This window comes from Typopeltis vanoorti, chromosome 14, assembly GCF_054136105.1.
Source record: "Typopeltis vanoorti isolate ZY-2024b chromosome 14, IOZ_Tvanoo_1.0, whole genome shotgun sequence".
Taxonomy (NCBI): domain Eukaryota; kingdom Metazoa; phylum Arthropoda; class Arachnida; order Uropygi; family Thelyphonidae; genus Typopeltis; species Typopeltis vanoorti.
The window spans coordinates 121,499,828-121,526,195 of NC_143562.1; the positions used below are offsets into that span (position 1 = coordinate 121,499,828).

At 37.0% G+C, this 26,368-nt stretch overlaps 1 protein-coding gene across 1 annotated transcript in view; it reads right to left on the reverse strand.

Moving 5' to 3' along the window:
- The window catches only part of LOC150099870 (MORN repeat-containing protein 4 homolog), a 37,855-nt gene extending 17,478 nt beyond the window's left edge, over nt 1–20,377 (reverse strand). Inside the window, exons 1-2 of the mRNA XM_090403505.1 lie at nt 20,302–20,377; nt 1,783–1,993 (exon numbers count right to left, since the gene is read on the reverse strand). Of these exons, the coding sequence (XP_090259631.1) occupies nt 1,783–1,993; nt 20,302–20,377 (287 nt within the window). The remainder of the gene's footprint in view (nt 1–1,782; nt 1,994–20,301) is intronic.
- Nucleotides 20,378–26,368: the final 5,991 nt, after the last annotated feature.

Here is a 26,368-nt window from a genome sequence, read left to right on the forward strand (position 1 = left end):
ATAGTATACGTAATCTTACCAGAATATAGCTTCATCACATCTTAAGGAGATCGAACAACAATTTTTAAAGTCCTTGCTGACTTTTACTTTATAGTAACACAAACTTAAAGGAATCTTCCATTTCCGCAACTGATTTATAGACTTGGAAGAATATAACCTTTATGCACTTGGCTTAAATTATCCACCTATTACTTCTTTTTCTTATACGTATTAACCTATTTCTAGCACCATTTCACTGCTAGGCGTTAGGAAGTTTTGGTAAAAATTCAACTCAGAAAAAGGTAAGTTAAATTGCCAAGCGATTCCTGGTCCTTTAAATTCCGTTTTTCGCACGTCAAAATTCCCCTCCAGTCTCCAGCTACCGTTCTTTATACTCCCCTACTCGATTCTCTCTTTACTTTCGTTTTGGTATCCACTCCTTCCTTTTTTCCGCCAAAAACTGGTTCTCACCGGTTTAGCTCATATCGAACTTGTTTTTCTCTCCGTATATAGTAGTTCACGCTCGCTCGACACGCGCTAGGAGAAATTTGCATGTTTTCTCACAACAACCAATCAAATGATATCACAAAGAATCTTCTGGATATATTAAAATTACAATAAAATAAAATAAAATAAAATTTCTTATATTATTATCAAAGGAATAAAGTAAATAAAATAAATGAACAATTTAATATAGAGACTTTTCATGTCTATAATATATTTTAAAATCACATAAATAAAATTAACTAACAAAACTCAATAGGAATTACATGAATAACATTTTATAAGCAAGAAACTACCAGAATAAATTTAAATACGTCCTGCTTATGACATAGTAGATGATGTTAATTATGAATGAAGTATTATTAATTATAAATATCTTCATTCACAATAGGGGTAACACCAACAGCCGTGCCTGAGTTAACTTCATGGGCTACAGCATTGCCATCCATTACTCCTCTACCTGGGTAACAGCAACAGCCGATCCTCAGTTAGAACTTCATTGGCTGCAGCATTGCTATCCATCACCCAAGCTTCCAACTGGTTTCAATCCTTAGGGATCTCATCAGTGTGAGCCAGACCCAGAGGTGGTGATACTAAGATGGAAGTAATGGAGCAGTCATATTTACCTATACGAGTTGCCATAGGGTGTCACACCCTATTATTAAAATTCTCTGGATTAGAGATACGTTTATAAAAGTTTTTTCACTTGGCTATGCTACTAATTATATATTGGGTTTAATCCTTTATCCAAGTACAAGCAAACAAAGTTTGCACCTGAAGTACTTTCAGGACTGGGGCAACTCGTGGTAAAGGTGGTATAAGTTCTCATCACTTGCCTTAGTATCTCCCATAATGCAAAGCACATCTCCTTGCAGACATATATAATGCTATGCATTGAGGGAAGGGCCCATTTTTTTTTGCCCTCCCCTTAAAAGAAAATTGATTATTTATGGAAGACTCTCTCGGTTGCAGTAGTCAGGCCACCGATGTGACACCATCATAGGCCATCACACAGAATCTCAGTAATAAATGACATAAGATGGTGCGCATTTCTGCAGTCAACTTTTTTTTTTTTTGGGGGGGGGGGGGTATTCCCACTACTCAATGAGACCAAATAACTACACTTGAGCTGAAAAGTCCTTCAAATGTTTATTGTTTCTTCAATTCTAACTGAGATTTTTTTTTTTTTTTTCCAAATGAAGCATATATATCGTTCTTTTCGACCGCAGTGTTTCCAGGTATATTCCGGGAAATCATAACGATAGCATTAATTTAGTTAAGTTAAAATTTTCTACTCACTTTGAACCATCTGCAAAGTACATTAAACCCAGTCCAGATGGAAGACCATTCTCAAACCGTCCAATATAAAAGTTAGCATTTGAAAACTTGATATGTCCCATTCCATGCTTTACGCATTTGTCATTCCATTCGCCGGTGTATACTGTTCCGTCCTGGTAGTGATAGTAGCCAAGAATCTGTGCACTTGACATCTTCAAATCACTGGATTTATCTGAAATACAGAGATAAAAAAAATAAATCAACGTTAATTTCTATTTTAATTAAATGCATTTGATAGAAGATAATGCAACAAGTGGCCACAATATGCAGCGCCAACACGGCCACACGAAACGGGAAGTAAAATTTGCGGTTGTCAACCGCAAATTTTACAACCAATATTTTAAAGCATGAACCTGTGGCGCAATTAAAAAATTAAATTACCTTTTTAACAAAAACATACTACCAAACAATAAACAAAAACAACACAGTAAATGAAGTAAATGGATGTGAAATTAGGCAGAATTGCAAAGCAAGAGGAAAAACAACTAGAACCAGATTTTAACTTCGCAAATTAAATAAAATCGCGTAAAACACATGTTTTACCATCACATGATAATGATAATATTAAGAATATGGGAGATTGGCGGTTTGCTTCCCGTATATTTAGACCATCCTCTAAAAGTTAGGGCTTATATACATTTCAGTCAAAATGGTATGACCATCCGCATTATAAACCATTCCATCCTGGCGGGGGGTATTCTTATCATGGTGAAAGCGTGATAAGAAAGTGTGTGATATACTGTTCATTCGAGGTTGATGACCGACAAGGACAAGAGAGGTGATCTGACGGAATTCAAAGGAGGCAGGATTGTAGAGTACCGCTTCAAGAGCGAAATATCTAGGCACCTGCCAGTGGCGTAGGCTGTTCACGGAAGGTAGTTAAGGTGTTCCAACAGTGGAAGGTGAGCAGAAAACAGCAGTCACTGGGGCCAAAGGCCCATAACTCATTAAATACTCGTGTGAATACAAGTGGTAATCTTGTATTCAAGCTCAAGAAATAAATCTTTGGAATGACTGACTGTGGAATTTAACTCGAAGAAGAAAGGAAGTGTTTGGCAACGACTTCACCAGATAAGAATCCGATAAATGATATAATTTTCTGCTCACCTTAAAACAACAAACTAAAACAACAAAGAATCCGATAGATTATCTGTGGGATTACGTGGCTCGATTGATATGGTGTTTGAATCCTTCACCAAAAACACTCGCAGAACTACAAAAATAATCTTGACGACGTGATACAGCATACCACCTGCAATGCTCATAGATCTTATATTGTCCATGCCAAACCGCGTAAAGGCAGTTCTGCTAGCAACAGGGGAAGTTGAGGACTACGATCTGCTAAAAGTGATGATAATATTTTGACCAGACTGTGTGTGTCTGTAGAAGAAGTTAAAATGACTTCCAATAAATTTGTCACAACTTCCGCACACCGCCACAAAAATGCAAGAGCCCAGTTCGTTCCGTTAGGAGCGCTGTGCGCAGTCAGCATTCGAGTGTTTATTATTATTACAGAGAGAGAGAAAGAGAGTTGTCTAGCTGTACGGGTTAAAATGCAGTGGGGATTATAAAAATCGTGGGTAGCTGTAATAGCACTTCACAAGGATGGAATGCAGCCAGCTGTTATTTTCAACATGCTAAAAAACACTCGAAATCAGTAGGATGTTTTTGTATTGGACTATTAACCATTATAACGATACAGAACACTATCTGTCCACTAAAGTACAGGTCGACTACGTTGCATTAGGAAGCAACAGCTTGTAAAGGCACGTCTCTGCCGTAATCCTGTGAGATTACAGAAAAAGTGATGTCGCGAGAGATGAATGTTGTGTTGAGAACGATGTCAGGTGTACTAACTAATGACTAGAGATGAGAGCCCATCGTCGTTCTAATGGACACTTCCTAACACCACAACTTATGTGGCAGAGGGTGATAAAATCAAAGGCACTCCTCCGGCGATACACGAACAAACACAGAGATATCCCCTTCACAGATGAGAAGATTTTTATAATTGAAGAGTCGTATAACTACCAAAATGATCGTGTATATTCCCCGGATGGTCGCACAGCATGTGGCAGTGCACCCAGGATTCAGAGAGGTCATCACCCCTGTCACATAGTTTGGTGGGGATGATGTATTGTATAAGAGGGTATCCAAGTTGCATTTCTAAACCTCCGCAAAATGTATCAAGGTACCATGCTGGAACCTGTGCTATGGCACCTGAACAACAGCTTGTTTCATGGTAGGCAGTGGATCTTCCAACAGGACTCAGTCCCTGCAAACAAGGCGAGGACCACACAACAGTAGTTGGAGGCGAATGTGCACGTCCACATATCACCATCTGTTTAGCCACCTGGAAGTCCCAATCTGAATCCGTTGGACTTCAAATTATGGTAGGAGCTCGGGAGAGTAGCGTACAAGTAACAATACTCCAGCATCTCCAGCCTGAAGGTGGATTTTGAGCGGGTAGTGGCAGCGTTTTCGTTGGATGTTGTGCGTGCCACCATCGATATGTGGCCTTACAGACTTCGGGCGTGCATGAAGGCAAACGGGGGCATTTCGAACATGTACATGGGGTTTCTATGTGGTGAAAGTTGTTAATAATTTACTGATAGATTAAAGGATTATGCGCTATTCAAATTATAACAATACTGACTAGGTATATATTATTTTGAGCATACAATTAGTTTTGTCATACTAGAAGACTGTATCAGGTGCATACCATGGAAGCAGAATAAGTGAAATACAAACTACGCATTACTACAGAACAATTGCTATAATAATAATTTTTTTAACACTTTATTTTATTTGCATACATATAATAATTACATTATAAATTAGAGAAATTACAAAGTTTAAAGATTATAATAATTGCATTGATTTCTGAAATCTTTTTTACACAATTACAATGATTGTCTTAAATGACATTCCAGCTTGTAATTTTTTTTTTTTTAGAAAATTCAGCACTGAGTGCTGCATATGTAATTCATTTTCTACTTGCATTTCAATTAAAATTTTGATAATAATACTTTATCGAAGAGTCTCTGTAGCTCAGTGGATATGGCGTTCGCACACCACGGCGCTTGACCGCACGAAGGAAGACTTTGTTTCGAATCTAGTCGTATAGCCTTGGGCCACCCATCTCTGAGTGGGTACCAGTGGAGATTGAATTGCCCACTCAGTCTCCAAAAGTTAGATAGGCTAAACGGCCTCGCCTACTCCCTATATACGGGAATAAAAAAAAAGACGTTAGCTGAATTAATTATTATTTTTTTTACTTTATCGCATCTATATTTACAACGTGTTCTTCTAATATGAACAACAATGTTATCTAGTGTTTCAGATTTTTAATGCTCAGGATTCTGTGCGTCGCCATGTGCTTGTCGGATATTGGTTGTTGCATATAAGGTGTCCAAATCACTGTTGACACAATTTTCCTATGTAATATTTCTAATTTTGTTAGGTGGCTGTTTGATGTGTTTGCATAGACTATTATTCCGTATCTGAGTAGGGATTCGCAGATACCGTGATATAGGAGTTTTTTTTTTTTTATGTTAGATGGAATAATGTCTTTTACTTGGAAGAGTTTTGCTGCGATGATCCGGAGTTTGGAATGTAGGTATTCTACATGTTTGGTCCATTTAAGATGGCAATCTATGTAGAGACCAAGGTATTTTGCATGTGTTACCGGTTTGATTTGGGGACATTGGCAGGTACTTTTGTTGTTAACGCAGCGTTATGTGCGACAGTGTATCGATAGTGGTGCGGGGCGCATGCTTCATGGGTTGTGTATCATCAACATCTGTGTTTTGGTGCCCTTCATTACAATTGAGCTTTGGTAGAAGTATGTTGTGATTTCATTTAGGTCTTGATGTGCTTTGAAGAGAACCGTGTTGATGTCTGTGTGGATTGCTACTAATGCGGTGTCATCTGCGTACTGAAATATTTGACTTCTTATGGCCATGTTATGAACATCGTTAATGTATATGTTGAATACCGTGGTTAATAATATCGCGCCTTGAGGGACACGGTGTTTTATTTGTATACCCCGGCTGTGACATGTAACTATTAATTTTTTTGTTACTTGTGTTATGTTTGAGAGGTAGTTCCTGTACCATGCGTTCCTTTTATACCTATTGAGTATAGTTTGGTGAGTAGTATGTCATATTCAAGTGTATCAAATGCTTTGGTTAGGTCCAGCAGTATAAGGACGGCGTACTTGTTTTTGTCGAGAGCTTTGTTTATTGCGTCGGCGATATCTTCTAATAATGTGATGGTGCTTTTTGTTTTCTGAAAGTCGTATTGGTTTTGTGAGATGATGTTGTACTTCTGTAAATAGTTCTGTAGGCTGGTGTGTGTTATTTTTTCTAGAATTTTTGAAATGACTGGTAAGGTAGTTATTGGTCTGTAGTTCGGAGTATCGTTTCTTTTACCATGTTTCTAAATTGGAGTAATTGTTGCAGTTTTCAGTTGTTGCTGAATAATGCCAGTGTCGAATATTATGTTCACGAGTCTCAAAAGTATTGGATTTATTTGTTCAAAGTGTGTTATAAGGTCTGTGAGTCTTATTTTGTCTATTCCTGGAGTGGTCTTTGGTTTTAATTGCAGGATTGCTTCTTTCAGTTCCTGTTTTGTTATGGGTGGAAAATACATCGTTTGTTGTTGACTTTGTGTCGGTAGTTTTTTGTTGATCGTTGGTAGTGTCTTTTTTGAGTTGTGTGATATTGTTTGTAAAGGTATGGTTGAATGAGTCTGCTAGTTCCTCTTGGTTTGTGCCCTGACCGAAACTTTTTCAATAAAATATTGTGCTGAAGTTTTTTTCTTCGAGTTATTAATTTGTTGAGTGTAGTAAATGTTTGTTTCATGTTGCCGTTATATTCCATGAATTTTTGAAAGTAGTAGTGTTTTTTTGCCCTACGAATTTTTGTTGTTAGTTTATTTCTTGTGTTTTTGTATAAGGTTTGTAAATGTGTATTACTGGGTGAATTTTTAAGTTTTTTTCATAGATTTTCTTTTGAGTAATAGTACAGTATTTAGTATATCGTCATTTATCCGTGGATTGTTGTCTGTTTGTCGCCTCGTTTGTGTAGGTTTTGTTGCTTTTTTGTATATTTCTGTGAACTTTAGTTGAAAATTCTCGTATAATGTTACAGGATCGTTTATTTTAAGTAGGGAATTCCAGTCTGTATTTTTTACTTGGTTATCGACAATGCTCTTTAGTATGATCGAGTTTTGTCGACCTTTGTGGTGATGGGAGGGTGGGTAGGAAACGTAATAAAACGAAGTTGAGACGAAGTAGTGATCGGCAATTTTTACGTTAATTACTGATGATGTATATGTATGGATGGGAGCCCGTATGTTGATATGATCAATGCATGATTGTGTTAGTGAGTTACTGAGTATTTCTTCTCTTGTTGGGGAGTTAATGGTAGGGTTGTACTGACTTAGTATATCAAGATATGTGTTAGTGGTTGAAGAAGCGTGGTCAAGAGTGTTTATGTTAATGTCTTCTATTAGGATGAGCCTGTGTGATGTACGCGGTTCGATGCCGCTTAGCAATGTTTCTAACTCGTGAAGAAAACTGAGTGAATTATTATCTTGGGGTCTGTATATTGTGTATTTGATACTAGTGTGGCTATTTGTGATTTCCAAAATTAGTGTTTCCGCATGTTCGAAGTGAGTTTGTTTTTCTGTCACATTGTATTTTTCTTTAATAAATGCCACAATGCCACCTCCTCTTTTGTTTGGTCTACATAAGTTGTAGGTTTGATAATTATTTATGTTGTATGCGTAAATGTCTGTGTCGTTTATTGCAACTTCGGTCAGTATTAGCGCATCTATGTTTATCATGGTATAATTGAGCTGTGTTATCAATGTAAGCCAATGTTTTTTTATACTTCTTATGTTTGTGTGTATGATAGTGAAGTTGGTGTTGGTGAAAATGTTGTCTGACCATTTCTTCAAAGAGTCAAAGACCTTGAAGTTTATGTTGTCTGACTGGATATGTTCGCCTATGTTTGAGATCTCCATTATATAGTTTTTAAATGACTTATAATCTTATTCTTAAGGATGTGAAAAGTTAGTCTTTTATATTGGTAGGCTGTGTAAGTCGGATTCGCTTGTAATTATGTATACTCGGGTGTTTTCATTCTTTCTCAAATATATTTGGGAATTCTTTGTCCACAGGAACTTGTTTTTCTCTGTTTTTGTCTTCCTTGCTTGGTATCGAAGATTTTTGAAGTATGGAGTCCAGTGTTCCGTTATATAGATTGGTGTTGGGAGTTTCTTATCAGTTAGGATCGTTGTTGTCGGCCTTGTTTTCTTGCTTGCTGCAAGAATGGAGTCTCTCAGATTTCTGTTGTTAAAACGAGCGATGATTGGTGGCGGTCTCTCTCTTTATTTTTTTTTGTGGGCCTCGGTTGATATAGGTGATATCTGTGGTTGCGATTTGAATTCCAATTTTGCTGCCGATCAGTTGCATTATGTTGCTTAAGTCTTCTGTATTTTCTTTCGTTATTCCCTCAATTTGAAGATCTTTTTTTCTTTCTTTTTATAGCATGTGTTCCATTTGACACTTGAGTGTGTTTACTTCTTTCCACAATTCTTGAATTTCGCGTTGGAGTGTTTCTTGCGTTTCTATCGCTACCGTTAATTTCGTCTTTATTTCTCGCAAGGTTCCTAACATTTCTTCAGAGGTCTCATTATTGAACTGTATGTAATGTTCATACTCCTCGAGTTTTTTGTTAATTTGTTCCATGTGTGCATTTAATAGGTCTTTCACCATGAGTTTAAATGAATCAAAGTTATCTATAATTTTAGGATCCGGAAGCGGCTTACCTTGATGTGCGTCGTTACTTTTCCTTGGTGTCTGGTCTTTGTTCTTCGTGTTCTCGCGGCACTGTTGACATCGCCATTCGGTCCGTTTCACGGCTCCTTTTGCTTTCCACGTGCTTTCTGAGATCCCTGAACAGTGGAGGTGTTGTTTTTTGTTACATCCGGAACAATGCGGCCCGTCCCCTTCATCGCTTAATGGCTTATTGCATTTATTACAGCTCATTTTGCTTGAACTTCGCTGTCTCGGTGACCTTTAGCCTTTCTTCCCGTTAGCGACTATAGTGCGACTTTTAAAATTTTAAATTTAAATTCTTCGTTGGCTGGTGCCTGCAGTACACTCTATGAACTTCCAACACTGAAAATTTGAATTCTTACTTATCCAAATTTGGTAATTTGAACGTTCCTGTCTTCAGCGTGACTAGTAGAATTAAATAGTAGCACTTTCAAGTTAGAAACATGAGTTAATTAACACTTTAAACCTATAAAACCAGCAGCTGCGATATAGCGTAAGTGCATCCGTCTGCCTACACAGCGCCCTCTATGCGATAATATTGCTTTTTTTTTTTTTTTTTTTTATAATTTATATGCTTCTATCATATCTCCTCTCCTACGTCTATCAGCTAGTTTTTGGAGCCCACAGATCTTCAATCTATCCTGGTAGGGAACATCCCACAGACCCGCAACAATCTTTGTAACTCGCCTCTGAATCCTCTCCACCATTTCTTCATCACCAAGAAATCCAGCTGACCAGATCTGTGCACAATAATCCAAATGCGGTCTTATTAATGCTTTATAAAGTGGAACAATTACTTCCTTATCCCTGCTTGTTAGTGTGTTCTTCAACAGCTATGTAATTTCATGTGATGTTTTGGCTATCTTTGCAATATGCCCTTTAAACTTAAGTACTCTGTCCACAATGACTCCCAAGTCCCTTGCCTCATCAACTTCTTGTAGTTCAGTTCCGATAATATAGTAAACAGCATGTGATCTTATCCTCCCGAAGTGCATCACCTTACACTTAGCCACATTAAACTGACAGCCATTTACTTTAGTCCATACCGCCAGCCTATTCAAGTCATCCTGCAAGATATCTACATCATCTGAATTGACCATCGCTCTTCCCAATTTTGCATCATCAGCAAACAAGTGGACATTTCCCTTCAAAGTATTCCCAATGTCATTGATGAGCAAATTAAACAATAAAGGACCAAGCACTGACCCTTGAGGTACACCACTAGTCACTTGCCTTCTCCTGGACTCAGCTCCTCAGTAAACCATTCTTTGATATCTATCGACCGTCTCAAGCTAACCCAATCTTCGAAGTAGATGGGATTAATCCGCCTCATTCATCTACACGTAATCCTCATAATCAAAGACTGCAGATTATGTAACAAAACAACTAGTAAGGTGTATAACAACAATGACGATACTGATAACATTATTCAGATAAGCTCTGCAAATCTTCGAGGAAGAAGCCACCCAAAGAAACAAGTAAATATTATAATCGATTTAATAAAAAATGAATCGTAAATTTAAATGAATCACTGTAAATATGAATGTGAAAAAAGATGTAAAACACATTGTTAACATTATAATTTATGTAATTTAAATTAGATATTTTCCTAGCATTCTGTACTGAAAAAAAATTATATAGATAGATAGATAATTGTTTAATCTATCCTGTGTAACTGAACATTAAACTGATTATAAACTGTTACTAAAATCGTTATTACTATAACACAGGAATTGTTGAACTATATGACTTGCGCACTATACAAAGTATGCGATAAATTGGAATCTGAATTGAACCACAAGTGAAAAATTGTAGTATTATCTTTTAATACTACAATTAAAATATCTTGTGAAACTCAACCTATCCACACAATCTATCACGCCTCTCCTTAAATCCCTTAACAAAGCACTCACAACTGACTCTGCAACCCATTCCACTAATTCACAACTCTCCAAGTCAAAAAATCCAGTCCTCATACTCCTACTAACAACACCTTTATTCAACTTCCAGGGATGACCTCTTTTTCTGGTCCCTCGAGCCAAGTGCCGAAATATTTCCGGTGCATCACTCCTATAAAACCCTTTAAGCAACTTAAATGTTTCGATCATATCCTTTCTTTTTCTCCTATCAACCAACTTCTGCAATTAACCCCCCCCCCACATTCTATGCTCATAGAGTACATTCCACCTACGACTCACCATCTTGGTTGCTCGCTTCTGAATCTTCTCCACCGCTGCCTCATCCACAAAATATTCAGAATTCTTGATGAAGGAGGTAATTGGACCTTTTAAAACTTCAGCTAAATTGTTTGAAAGCTTTTATGTAGTAGAGTCAATGCCTTGCACAATAGGTCCTAATTAGTGGAGTGTTTTACGTATGTATTTTAGGATGCTATACAGTCAAGGAATCAGAGGATGTAACGAATGAAGAAATAATCTTAAATTTCGAGGAAATTTCATAATAGTCTTTAGGAGATTATCAATACGCTTGTGGAGTTCTAGAGTTAGATTTCTTTCAAGAACCAAATAAGTATCTCTATACAGTAATTGTGACATTTTTAACAGAGCAACAACTGAGCAAATTCGACCGTAGAACTACACGTGTGCGCGGCGCGAATACATGCAGATAAATATCAGTATTGATGAGAAAACTTTCTGCATTCTAGTACATCGGGAATGCATTCACTCTTGGAGATCTGAGAGGTAAATATGGCTACTTACGACGTGTTTTAGACAATGAGTCAGAAAGAATACTAGTAATTTCGGAATCTAACGTTGAGGTCCTATTGGGTAAAAATAACTTCCTGTGAAATAAGTCTGGCTACGAAGCTATGACCGATTGCATTTAAAATGAAATGACTATGGAGTTTCCGATGGTAAACATTAAAATAGACAAATATCTGGTTCTGTTTATTCAAATGTTTACAATTCATGTTTATAACGGTGCTCAAAATGGCCATCCTGCCTTAACATACAAGGCAACTCAACCGTACATTAGCGCCTCAACAGTGCATCAGAACTTGCTTTTATATACACCGCAGCATCCAAAATAGGACACAGCAATGCAATGCATGCCGATTTTTTTCACTCATCTCATTTCAAACCAAATTTATAATTCTGGAAACATAGTGACCGATTTTGTGTAGTATCAAGACCGATCTGCCTACCAAGAAAACGGATTGGTTAAGATGTGTTTCCACTGCAAAGCAGAAATAAGCTGTAGGCACATTATTCGACCTTAGGAACAAATAGTCTTGCAGAAATAATAGATAAATGTCACTTGTGAGATAAAAAGGGCCACTGAACTGATTGCAGAAGACACCACATGATACTACTTGAAGCAAAGTTCAAAATCAGCTTCCATCGTGCCACGAGCATTCTTTTTGACCATAATCGTAAAATGTGGAGCCCTCCGTAGCTTATCCAGTTTCGACAATGACCTTTGGTTAGAATCCTGTCTAGGACGCGAACATATAGTCTACCGCTTGGCGGAGTAATGGGTTAGAATGAATGGTAGCATTTGCAAAGGATTTTGCACCTTTCACGTAGGAAGGTTTTGATCTCAGGGATTCAGGATTCAGGCTTCTCGAGGAAGATGTATGTTTCTTACAAAGCATGGTGCGTTGAAAGCTATTTGTAAACATCTCTTTTGGATTAGCTGTACTTGGCTAATGTTTGATTCCACTGTGTAGACTCCACGCAGATGAGCCATAGATCAGGACTGGCCTGATTAGCATCTTGTATGCAAACAGTTTAAGTTCCGTGTTTAGCTGACCACGACCATTAAATAACGGATATAGCTGTCGTATTGCCTTATTTGCTTTTGAGCAGACATGGCAGTAGTACAGCTATTCCCGTTCCCGAATATACCTGATTCATGATCGATATGAATCGTGAAGAGAAGCCTTTATCTAGTCTTGCTTGCCATGAAATGGAATGCCAAACATGACCACTTCTTCCCCCCCACCCCGAGGATATTCGTCTTCTTGTGAATAGCACTGTAGTACTTTTGTTTGTATTAACATAAATTCGCCAATTTTTGTGCTAAAGTTTGTCAGCTGGTATTCAGTTTAAAAGGATTACATCAGCATTGTTAGCATGTCATAAATTCCTGAAGCTGGTACACTGTTTCCTAGACTGTTGTTATTCCACAAAACAATATGTAGAGAGTTTCACATTCTACGTTTAATAACCATTGGCTAGCGCAGTAAGGATTGTTTCTGTATGTCTCAGAAAATTGTTTGTGGAGTCCTCAATGGAATTACCTTGCTGAATTCGATTACCATTTCGCCCAGAGTGGCTGCTACGATTGCAGCTTTGCTGGATTTGGTTGGGTGTTGCGGTTCGCATTTTCTGCCGGTTTTGAAGCCACCATCTCTGTATAAGTGGCTCGTCCTTGGATGGCTTGTTGTTTCATTGTGTGTGGAGGATAAGCGTTTGCTCTGATTGTCCGTGCAATTGTTGGTGACTCCGGTTTTCTTTAGCTGACTTTTGGATGTCAAAATATTGCTTGCAGCTCTATAGTTCGCAGGATGTGGTCGGCTACAGTTTGGTGGCTCTTTTTTTGATTTTGACTTTTTTTTTTGTTGTTGCTGGAAACCATTGCGTGGTTTTCTGGGCAATTAAGGCAGAAATCGGTTTTGTAATAGCATTGAGAGTGGCCGAATTTTGACACCGGTGATATTTTCGAGTTGATGGCTTCAGTCGTAATGGTTCTGGTTTTAGAAACATAGATTTCACGGTATTGTTTGCTGATTTCCACTAGAACAAGTGACCATTTACCTACTGGAAGCATACGATTAACTTCAAGGTCTAGTTCGCAGTTTTGAAGGTCTTTTGTGACTTTTTTGGTGGAACTGAATTCTGATATACTCCAAGCTAATGTGCAGCACCAGGTTGTAGTTTTTTTTTTCTTTTCACTTTTAAAGCAAACGTGTGGCACTAGGTACCATGAGTACACGGTAGTCGACTACCGTCTCTGGTTATATTTGGAACACCTCGTCGGTATTCCTAGCTTTTGTGAAATTTATTTTACGGTTTTGAGGGCTGTAGCCACTTTCGTCCATTGTTTCCTTGGCTTGCAGGATAACAGGAGTAACACTTTCCTTATGTGCAAATGTTTGCAACATATGCAAATCAGTTATCATCAAATCCAATTTCATAAAGGCCAACAGCAGAAAACTCCCGTCCAAATGAAGTCGCTTCTGGTCCCTTGCTAAAGACATCAGAAAACTATTAAGTAACTTGAGCATTAAAGTTTTCTGATCCTGATGGCATCTCTTCCAACTGTTCTCAAAATGTGCTCAGAGCTCACACTCATTCTGCATCGTCTCTACAACTTTTATACATAGCTAGTACTTATCATAATGCATAGAAGCAATCTTACATCCATCCTATTCCAAAAAACATGGCAGAGGCCTACCATCAAATTACCAATCAACTGTCATCATCTGTCCTTTCTAAAATAATGGAAAAGTCATCAATAGCCAAATCCTTCAGTATTTAGAGGCCCAACAATTAACCAGCAACCACCAGTACAGATTCCGCTATTCAAAACCACAGCTGAGCTCAGTGTTTACGTCACTCACCGATGGACACGTGGCATGAAAAGGTTCAGAGAAACTTGTGCTGCTGCCATTGACATTTTCAAAGGATTCGACTGTGTGTGGCATCTAGGTCTGCTAAACAAATTGTCATCCTTTGGTCTTCAACCATTTATAATTGGGTAGCCATCTTTTTCTCTGCAACTCATGATAGATGACTCACTCTCTTCGAGCTTCACGCCAATGCTGGAGTACCTCAAGGATGTCCTATCACCTACCCTGTTTTTTCCTGTAGATGAATGACCTACTCACAATACCACTAATCCTATTCACATATTTGCAGATAATGGTACTCCACACTCATCCTATTCATTTGACAAACCAAGCAATACTCTGACATCCCAGACTACAACAGTGCCTTAAACACCGATCTACATATAGCATGCCCACAGCTGTGAGAACCGTAGCTAGTGCTAAGAAGAATCAATTCATGTTGAAGGGGAGAAAGGAATAAGGCTATGTAAATTCGTCACCAACACGCGAAATCAAGTGCTTTATACGTAAAATTTTCCAACTGTTATACAAGCAAAATAGTTATCAGTTTAAAAACTAGAATTTTTATAAAAGAAAAGCTAATTTTCTGATTTCAAATAATAAACACCCATTCCATGAAATGCATTGGCTACCGTATTATCTGAATGGATTCGCCTTTCTTCTGCCATGCGCAGAAGTGTGTAGGGCTCTCGCATCTGTGGTGTCGGACTGTACTATCCTTCAATGAAGCGAGGACAAACTTGTCATGTTCATTGCCGCCAAAACACAGTCGTACTTTTCTCTAGCAAAGTTCTCAGCTCACTTACCCTTAGTAATACACAAATCACTACACAAAATCAGATCTCTCTGCTTGGACTAATCTCCAGTCTCTCCGGGCATAAACACATCCCATCACATCAATAGCCTGCTCAGCATCCAAAAAACTAGGCTTTCTCTTTAGTTCACGAATTTTACACTCAACTCTTAATTATATACAAATCCCCAAAATATTCATGGTAACCTAAACTACTGCTCAATGTATGAGGTGGTGCAGCTGCTAAAACTTCCCTTAACATTCTTGACGCTGTCAGAGGCGAGCAATTAGGCGCATAGATGTTCGCTCTCTTACAGATTCAAGTCAGTCTGTACCTCACAGATAGTGTTTTACCACTGTCATTTCTACAGGCACTTCCACGGTCACTACTCCACTGAACTGGCGACCATCATTCCTCCACTTTCTGTTGCACCCGTTAATACAAGAGCAGCAGCTGCCCAGCATTCTTTCACTGTGCGACTGCAAACACACCGAACCTGCTTCTTTCTTTGCATCGTTTTTTCCTTCTGACTTCTTAGAACCAGTCCTGTTCCTCAGCTATTTCCTCAGTTAACCCTGTGGAGGTCGCGGCTGATCTGACAGATACAAACAAATTGTTAATATAAATATTCTTACACATATCCAGTGTATAACTTGGAGGTCATGAATAGCTGCTCATGCATATATTACGAGTGATTTTCCACACTGTTTATGCGGTCAGTTTGGGTTTAACACGTGTTATGCAAAGGTGTGATGTTTGATAGTAAATTGTATCAGAGAGATACGGCGACCTCCGATGTCAGTAGAGTATTCGTTTATTTATTTTTTTTTTTATTTACCGTTGAAAATGGCTGGAAAAATATATCGATTGGATAATCCATCACATGTTGAAGAGATTCGATTATTTTGTAACTCGGATCCGATGATGAGAATGATAGAGTTGACAACGAAAGTGATATTTGATTGTAAATTCTATCTGAGAAATACCGCGAACTCCGATGACATTGGTTGTTGTTGTTTTTTTTGTTATTGTTCAACAATTTCTAGATTGTAACTGAAAACAAATAAATCATCATGTATTATATTTGCAGGTTTTTTTTTTTAAGTTTTATCGCATTTTAGCACATACTAGTAATGAATGTATCTCTCAGATACACGCGACTTACGCTGCAATTTATTCGACCGCGAACTCCGCAGGGTTAAATATGAACCAGATTGTAAGTGTAAGGGGTGTACAGGATATGATAGTACTACATGAAAAAATTACATCATTACTAACTTCCTATCTACAATTTTCCTCAAAATCAGTCTGTTACTTGACAAGACTCCAACATTATCAGATCTTATGTTTCTACGGTCTAAGGCACGTTGTACCGTATCAATCCACCTATATCTTGGTATTCTTCTGAGTCGTTTTGCCGCCAACCTGCCAGAGAACACTTGCTTTGCTAATCTTTCCTCGCCCATTCTCTTTAAGTGACCATACCACCTGAGATTAGTTCTGCTAACGCATTCCTGGATGCTGACAACATCAAGTTCTTTCCTAATATCCTCTTTTTTAATATGATATTGCCATTGATGCCATCTGTTCACGCCTCTAATCTTTCTCAGGACTCTCATATCTGTGGTCTCTAGTCTTTAGTCAAGTGTTTTAGTTCTGACCCAGCTCTCAGATCCATAAGTTAAAACTGGTTTGAACACTGTTTTGTATACAGCTAATTTAGTGTTCCGACTAATTTCTCTCTTATTCCATATGAATTTATTCAATTGACTTCCAACCATACCAGCTTTGCTGATTCTGTTGTCTATTTCTATATATAATTTACCATCTTCAGTAAAAATCGTGCCTAATTAGCTGAAATGTTTTACTTGTTCCACAGGTTCTCCATTCACAACACAGTTGACATTTTCAATGATTCTGCCCATTTTCATTGTCTTTGTCTTATTATTGCTGACCTTCATACCATATCTATTACAACAGCTATTCAATTTAGTCAGAGAATCTTGCAGACTTGTAGCGGATTTATTTAGAAGTATAACATCACCATCCGCATAAAGCAAATTGCTGCCATTAACATCTCCAATTTTGATATCATGTTTAATACCACTTTCCTTCATAATGTGATCCATATAGATAATGAATAACAGAGGGGATAATGTACATCCTTGTCTCACACCAGATTTAACATTAAACCATCTTCCTGTACTTCCTTCAATTCTAACTGCTGACTTACAACTCAAATAAAGACTAAGTGTTGCTTGATATAATGCCCCATTGACACCATATAACTGCAGCATATTGAATAGCTTCTCTCTTGGCACCTTGTCATATGCCTTTTCCCGATCGACAAAACTTAAATACAGATCTTTGTTATATTCCCATGCTTTCTGGACTATTTGTCGTAAAGTGAAGATCTGATCCTGACAGCCTCTATTTGGCCTGAATCCAGCTTGTTCTTCACCAAGCTTTTCTTCCGCAATTCTTCTCAACCGTTTCTCAAGTATACTTGCATAGATCTTGCCAGGAACACTCAGTAGGGAAATACATCTGTAATTCTCACATTCAGTTTTATTTCCCTTTTTATATATGGGTACTATGAGAGCTCTACTCCAATCATCGGGAATTCGTCCCTCTGTCCAGGCTTTCTGAACTATGCAGTGCAGCCACTGTAAGAGTTTTATACCACCATACTTCAGCATTTCTGGTCGAATATCATCTATTCCTGCTGCCTTTCCACATTTCAAGCCTTTGATGGCTTTTTCTAGTTCAAGTATGGATATGTATTCCTGACTGCATGCCTGGTCAGTGTTTTTTTTACCACTGTGCTGTCATCATGCTTGTTTCATTTAGCAGTTTTTCAAAGTAATTACTCCATACTTCAAGGATATCTTTTCCTCCCGTTTTCATGTCACCTTTATCATCCCTAACTCCCTTTACAGCACTCTTTCCTCCATTCCTAAGCTTTTTCAACAACCTCCAGAATTTTTTGCCCCCTTCTTGATATTTATTTTCTATATTCTTGCCAAACTCCTCCCATGACTTTTGTTTGGCTAGTTTTACACAGTGTTTAGCATTCTTGCATTTGTCTCTATATTCTCTAAGAGCAAAAGCTGACTTATTTGCCAGGAACTTTTGATATGCTTTCTTGTTTTCCTTCACTACCTCTTTAACTTCCTGTGTCCACCAGAGAGTTCGGATTTTTTTATCCTTGCGGACAACCTCATCGCATGCCCTTCTGGCAGAATCAATCAATGTTTTCTTCAGAGTTTGCCACTGAATCTCCAAGATTTGATTCTTGTTCTCAAATTCTTTCATTTTTTCTTCAATAATCTTTGTGTATTTTAATCTACAGTTCACATCTGAGAGCTACTCAACTTTTATTCGCTTTAACACTTTCTTACATGTTATTCTTTTGAATATGAAACTCAATTTTATTCTGCTCAAGACTAGATAGTGATCACTTCCAATTTCAAATCCTCTGTACACTCCAGTGTGTCCTGCACCAGGGACAAAAAAATCACGATCAACAATAACATAGTCAATAAGACTTTTCTTATTCCTAGCTTCTTCTCTCCATGTGAATTTGTGCACATTTTTATGTTGGAACATGGTGTTAGTAATAAACAGTCCATGTCCTGAGTAGAAATCCAACAGATATTTGCCATTATTATTAGCTTTGCTCTTTTCTCCAAATTTTCCCAAAATATTTTTGTATGTCTCACAATCATTTCCTACTCTGCTATTTAGATCCCCAACAAGGACCAATTTTTCCTATTTCATTGTGTCAGTTGCTTTTTCTAAAGCCTCAAAAAATTCCTCCACTTCTACTTTAGTAGAACCTTCTGTGGGACCATAGGCACAAATAAGTCTCATTGTCCAGTTCCCCATTCTCATATTTGCCCACATTACTCTACTTGAGACTGACTGCCACTCAAGAAGATTAGCCTCGTATTTTGTGTTGAATACTATGGCTACTCCTTCTTTTCCTTGATTGTCATTGCCTGAATATAACATTTTGTATTTATTGCTCAGAAAGATCTCACCAGTTTTTGTCTTTTTTGGTTCAGTCACCCATATTATGTCGATCTGGTACTTATCTAATTCCTCAGCTAGCTCCATTTCTTTGCCATTCAAGCTTCTGACGTTGATAGTACCGATCTTTAACTCTGGTGATGTTGAGTTGGGGTTTGTTTTCAGATTTGTTCCACTAGCTGACTTTTCGCTGTTCGCAAGGGAACCAGGGCGAACAGCGAAAAAAGTTCATCAAGTAATTCTAAATTCTGAGTTCATCTTTGAGTGCCATCTCCTATCGGAGGTCGGCGGCCACCTTGGCAAATTTTGAGTGATCCTCAGCCACTCTGAGCAGTCTCTCAGAGTTCATGCCAGTCCAGTCTCTGCCTTCCGTGATTTTCTTCATCTTCCTTGTCCTCTTCTTCCATTTATCTTTTCTTTTATAATCAATTGAAGTATCTTATAATTTTCATTACGAAGCAGGCGACCAAGATATTCAGTTTTCCTTCTTTTTATGGTATCTAAAAGTTCATATGATTTCCCCATTTCTTTCAGTACTTTCTGATTTGCTGTTCATGGGATTTTAAACATTCATCTGTATAACCACATTTCAAAGGCTTCAAGTCTTTTTATGGATGTTGTCTTCAAGGTCTAAGTTTCTGCACCATACAGCAGTACAGACCATACATAGCATTTAACCATGCATACTCTAAGCTGTAGATTTAAACTGCGGTTACAGTTTTGATTTCATCAAGAGAAAATGTTTTTCTTGTCATTTCAATTCTAACTTTTATTTCCATTTCTGGATTGCAATCTTCATTTAACCAGCATCTGAGATATTTAAACTTTGCCACTCTTTCTATTTGTTTTCCATTTAAAGAAAGTACTGAATTAAGAATTGGTTTCTTGCTTATGACCATGAATTTAGTTTTGGTGATATTTATTTTTAATCCCATTTTTTCACTAGTTTCAGAAGATCCTGAGTATTGTCAGCCAGAGAGCTGTGTCATCAGCATATCGGATGTTACTGATAATTTCACCATTTATATTAATTCCTTCCTTTTAAGACTTTTTGAAATACGGCTTCTGAGTATATGTTAAAAAGAAGAGGTGAAGCACACATCCTTGCCTTAATCCTCGTTTGATGTTAATGGAGTCTATAATAATATCATCAACCTGAACAGATGCCTTTTGGTTCCAATATAAGTTTTGAATGATCCTGATGTCTTTACCATCTAATCCAAATAATTTTGATAGTGCAATCATTTTAGCATGTGGAACTTCATCAAATGCTTTCTCGAAGTCCATGAAGCAAATGAATATTTCCTTGTTTTGGTCAAGATATTTTGGAATAAGATTTGAGAACAGAAAAGAGCCTCTCTTGTTCCCAAACCGTTTCTAAAGCCGAATTGGGTATCACTGATGGTGTCTTCACATTTTCTGTATATTCTTTTTTGAATTATTTTCAGAAATATCTTGAGAAAGTGACTCGTTAGGCTGATCATTCTATAGTCATTACAAGTTTATGCATTTGCTTTTTTAGGTAGCATGATGAAGGTCGACTGTAACCAGACTTGAATGATTATGCCTGTATCGTAGATCTTATTAAATAGCTTTACTAATATATTAATGTTGTTACCTTCTAATATCTTTACTATTTCTGCTGGTATTCTAACTGGGCCTAAGCCTTTACCATTTTTTGCTGAGTTTAGGGCACATTCTACCTCTGATCTCAGAATGCATGGATCTTCCATATGCTCATAAGCAGTGGCGGCTCGTGGCTTGAAATCACAGAGGTGCTGCAACTTTCGAAATATACATACACATTATAAGTATAGTGTATACGTGTTTGGATAAAATATCAAAATTATAGTAAATATTTTAAAAACAAATTTAAACATGAAAAAATATTGTTTCTTATCGATAAAATTATAGTTTAGTATAATTCAAAATTACTTAAAATTAAAATCCATTCCTTTAATTGTAATTAAAGGAATGGAATCACAATTTTTTGACATTAAAATTAAAGGATTTAATTGTAATGTCCAAATATTTAAAGAGACGGAGTAAACATGATAAGCACTACGAACACTCTACTACTGGCGCAAACTGCATTAAACAACAGTGGAACTGCGGGACGGACAGTGCCGCATTACACTAATAGCTCGCAACTCACTATGCCGTGTATATGCTTGCTTGCGCGTGTAGCAATATGACACTGTGGTAAACACTGTGCTGCTAGAGTCCTTCGCCCTCCTGAGTGCTACAAGATGGATTTTTATTAATTTTTATACAAAATAAGAGAATTGTATAGAATTGTTGATAAAATTAACAATTACAAGCAAATATAAATAAATTAATAAATATATTTATATATATCGAGAAAAACTGGAGTTGCTACAGTTCCTATGCACGAGCCACCACTGTTCATAAGTATTTTCCGGGTTCTGTCTGTTATCAGTAATTACCCTTTCTTGTATTTTGTCATCCTATTCGGATATCATTTCTTCCTTTTTGTTTCGAATGATACAGAACTGTTTTTTCTTAAATATACTTGAGGTCTCTTTCACCTTTTTTTTAGATTAAAATTGTCATCCTTTTCCCGTAGAATTTCTATTTCTTTACATATTTCATTCATCCAAATTTCTTTTGCTTGTTTGATCTTGCGTTTAATAATTTTCTGAACCTCTTTATATTTTGTTGGACTATGATTTCTATATGATCTGAGAAGTAGGTTGGTCACTCTGAACAAGATCAAGATAAGATAAAGAATCGTGATGTCATTGGTTGATAAGAAGATGACATCATTGTAGGTGTGACGTCACGAGATTGGAATGTTTGGAATTTTCCTGGGACATATGTGTCAGTGACGTGAGGTCTTGTATTTTGGTTCGCGTATGGGTGATTATGGGTGATGGCAGAGTTAAGGATTCGTGTTGTGATTGGTGGTGCACTTCTAACAAGAAAAGATAAGATAAGGAACTGTGACATGAATGTTTGTTATCATCAGATGAAGGAAAGTGACCGTCATTTGTTAGTTGTAAATAAGTGACATTATTGTTTTGAATGGAAAAGGAAGATATATATATATATTAGTGGATAAGGAATCGTGTCGTGATTGGTGGGACACTTCTGACACGATCAAGATAAGATAAGGAATCGTGACGTGAATGTTTGTTATTATAGAGTTTAGAATGTTTGGAATTTCGCTGGGGCCGTCATCTGTCAAGGACATCACGTGGTGTGTTTGGTGATTTTTAGAGATGAGAATCGTGACGTTATGTGTTTGGAAATTTCTGGGGAACATATGTCTCTCTGTGATATCACATGGTGTTTTGGTTTGGCTATGTAATTGTGGGCGATGTTTTTGAGATAAGATATCTTGGAATTTTCCCAGGGTGACACATATCCGTCATTGTCGTCATGTTTTGTGTTTGGTTGTCTATAGATGGCTGTACTAATTTTCCAATACATTTTGGGGTATTTCTTTCCTGTTAAGGGGTGGGAATTCTTAGAGTACAGTAGAGTTTAGTGGCGGCACTGTTTCAAGATTTTCTGAATAATCTATCCCTCAAACACATATATATATATTTTTAAATATATTTTGGGGTATTTCTTTCTTGTTAAAGGGTGGGAATTTTTAGAGTATAGTAGAGTCTAGTGGCGGCTGTGATTAGGCTTTTCTGAATAATTCAATTATATGCTGGTGTCCAACAAACATACACTTTTTTTTTGCTCCGATGTTATCACTATCAGTTGGAGGTGACATCACTAAAAGATTATTGGTAAATGACAACCTCTTTTCGAATTAACGTTATCTTCTTTACTAATGTTTGGGTAATGGTTTTTTTAGTTTACATGAAGAGAAAAAAACCAAACGGTATTTTAAAAAATAAATTAAAAATAAACGGAGACTTAAACGCTTACAATAACTTTTTTGTATGTAGTCTAGAAATTCTAATGATAATTTAAATTTACTTACAGGCTTTCCAGAATGATTCTTCTTAATGCAAATAGATATTCCAAAATAGTTGAATTTTTATCCAGAGCAGAGCAGAGCAGAAGAGAACAGAGCAGAGCAGAGCAGAACATAACAGAACGAACGAACGAACACACACACACACACACACACACACACACACACACACACACACACACACACACACACACACACACACACACACACACACACACACACACACACACACACAAAATACAAGGTTGAATGAACGAAATTTCTGTAATAACCTGAAAAACTATTTGACTTTTGTTCCTTAGATTTTCAGTCCGTTTGGTACAACGTTAATTCCTTCGCATTGGGTCATTCCTGTCTTTTGCTTACTAATATATCCGGAAGCGATTGGTAGTTGTTGAGTCTACTTGTGAACTTTTCTGACTGGGAAGGATTGGAGTTCTCCTGGTCTTACTTGAGGGATTGATAATACATTCCAAACGTCATCTTTTTCACCACTCAAATTCTACCTTTGATGTTGTGAATAGCATTATCAGTTTCTATAGTTGACTATTTAATATTTAGATTACTATCCGATTGGTTATCTGTTTAATTCCTTCCCACAGTTGCTCATGCTATGTTTTCCTAAGCTTGGCGGGAAAGTCTATGCGCCGTTTTGTTTAGAGTAAGTGTTATTTCCCGTTTCGAATTCCGAGTGCTGTTAGAGTATGGAATTCTGAAAAGTGAAATGTTTTTTTTTCTTAAATTTAATGGTTATTTTCTGTATTTTACTTTTTAAATTCAGTTTAACTACACATTCTAACAGAAGAACATAGCAATATTAATAAATAAATAAATTAAATGTACGTGAATTTATTTTCCAACACTGTAGGTTTCTCATTAAGTCTTACCTTAAAGATATCTCTCTCTTATCCGGTCGCCAGATTTGGTTCCCGTGGGAAATTATTGATATAATAAATTAATGCTTCCATTTATTTATTTTTTTTAAAACCAATATGACAATTAACTTTACCTTCGATTCTTTGTGCTCTTAACCTATTTCTGTAGCTGAAATTTATTTATTTTTTTCTTTAGCATTAGTAATTTTAAGTAACGGATATGAGACAAACAAGGTTTTGAACTCTCCACGGCGTTCTCTACAGCAATCTTTTTAAGAGTTTTAGTAACGTTTTGGTTTAAAATATCTAATGGCTCTGTAAAATAACCAAATTCGAACAGTATTGTGATTTTTCAGGTGAAATCTTCTCCAATAAAATTCTGGCTATTAATTTAATAACCGATTATTCCTTTTGCTTCCAAGAGTTGACAGTTTCATGAAATATTTGAGGGCTTGCACGAACAAATAAGACTTTTAATTCACTGAGTGAAAACAAAAGTCTCTGGTTAGTTTGTGGCATGAAATTTCACAAGAAGAAACAATGTTATGGTCTTACTTAAATTTGTATCAACAACACCCAATTTGTTCATTTAAATTTACACATTTTATTTGAATGAAATATTATTTACAAATTGTATTTACTGAATCTAACATACAGAAAATAAATAAATTGAAAAATACATCAAAGGGTCAAAGCTGTATAACTGAGAGGAGACCTCCACATAGCCTTTAAAGGAATGCGGAGAACCGACCAGGGCTTCTGACCTAATGTCCAATCCTCACCTTCTCGTGGTGCACCCTGTTGGGTATCTACTTTGATACTGAACGAACGAGGATGGGCTGGCAATTTGGGATTTAGCCGACCAAATTGTATTCTTATTGGTTAAACCAAAATAGAAAATTATGGTACAACATGACAAAATTTCATGCCGGCTGGGGCGTCGCCCGGTTAAACAAGGCCCCCGTTGTTTTCTCCAGGGAACCAGGGCGAACAGCGAAAAGTCAGCTACTGGAACAAATCTGAAATCAAACCCCAACTCAACATCACCAGAGTTAAAGATAGGTACTATCAATGTAAGAAGCCTGAATGGCAAAGAAATGGAGCTAGCTGAGGAATTAGATAAGTACCAGATCGACATAATAGGGCTGACTGAAACAAAAAAGACCAAAACTGGTGAGATCTTTCTGAGCAATAAATACAAAATGTTATATTCAGGCAATGACAATCAAGGAAAAGAAGGAGTAGCCATAGTATTCAACACAAAATACGAGGCTAATCTTGAATGGCAGTCAGTCTCAAGTAGAGTAATGTGGGCAAATATGAGAATGGAGAACTGGACAATGAGACTTATTTGTGCCTATGGTCCCACAGAAGGTTCTACTAAGGTAGAAGTGGAGGAATTTTTTGAGGCTTTAGAAAAAGCAACTGACACAATGAAAAAGGAAAAGTTGGTCCTTGTTGGGGATCTAAATAGCAGAGTAGGAAATGATTGTGAGACATACAAAAATATTTTGGGAAAATTTGGAGAAAAGAGCAAAGCTAATAATAATGGCAAATATCTGTTGGATTTCTGCTCAGGACATGGACTTGTTATTACTAACACCATGTTCCAACATAAAAATGTGCAGAAATTCACATGGAGAGAAGAGGCTAGGAATAAGAAAAGTCTCATTGACTATGTTATTGTTGATAGTGATGTTTTCTCCCTGGTGCAGGACACCAGAGTGTACAGAGGATTTGAAATTGGAAGTGATCACTATTTAGTCTTGAGCAGGATAAAATTGAATTTCATATTGAAAAGAAAAACATGTAAGAAAGTTTTAAAGCAAATAAAAGTTGAGCAGCTCTCAGATGTGAACTGTAGACTAAAATACACAAAGATTATTGAAGAAAAAATAAAAGAGTTTGAGAACAGGAATCAAACCTTGGAGATTCAGTGGCAAACTCTGAAGAAAACATTGATTGATTCTGCCAGAGAGGCATGTGGTGAGGTTGTGTGCAAGGATAAAAAAATCAGAACTCCCTGGTGGATACAGGAAGTTAAAGAGGCAGTGAAGGAAAAGAAGAAAGCATATCAAAAGTTCCTTTCAAATAAGTCAGCTTTTACTCTTACAGAATACAGAGAGAAATGTAAGAAAGCTAAACAGTGTGTAAAACTAGCTAAACAAAAGTCATGGGAGTACTTTGGCAAGAATATAGAAAATAAATATCAAGAAGGTGGCAAAATATTCTGGAGGTTGTTGAAGAAGCTTAGGAATGGAGGAAAGAGTGCTGTAAAAGGAATTAGAGATTATAAAGGTGACATGAAAATAGGAGAAAAAGATATCCTTGAAGTATGGAGTAATTAATTTGAAAAACTGCTAAATGAAACAAGCAGTGATGACAGCACAGTGATAAAAAACACTAACCAGGCATGCAGTCAGGAATACATATCCATACTTGAACTAG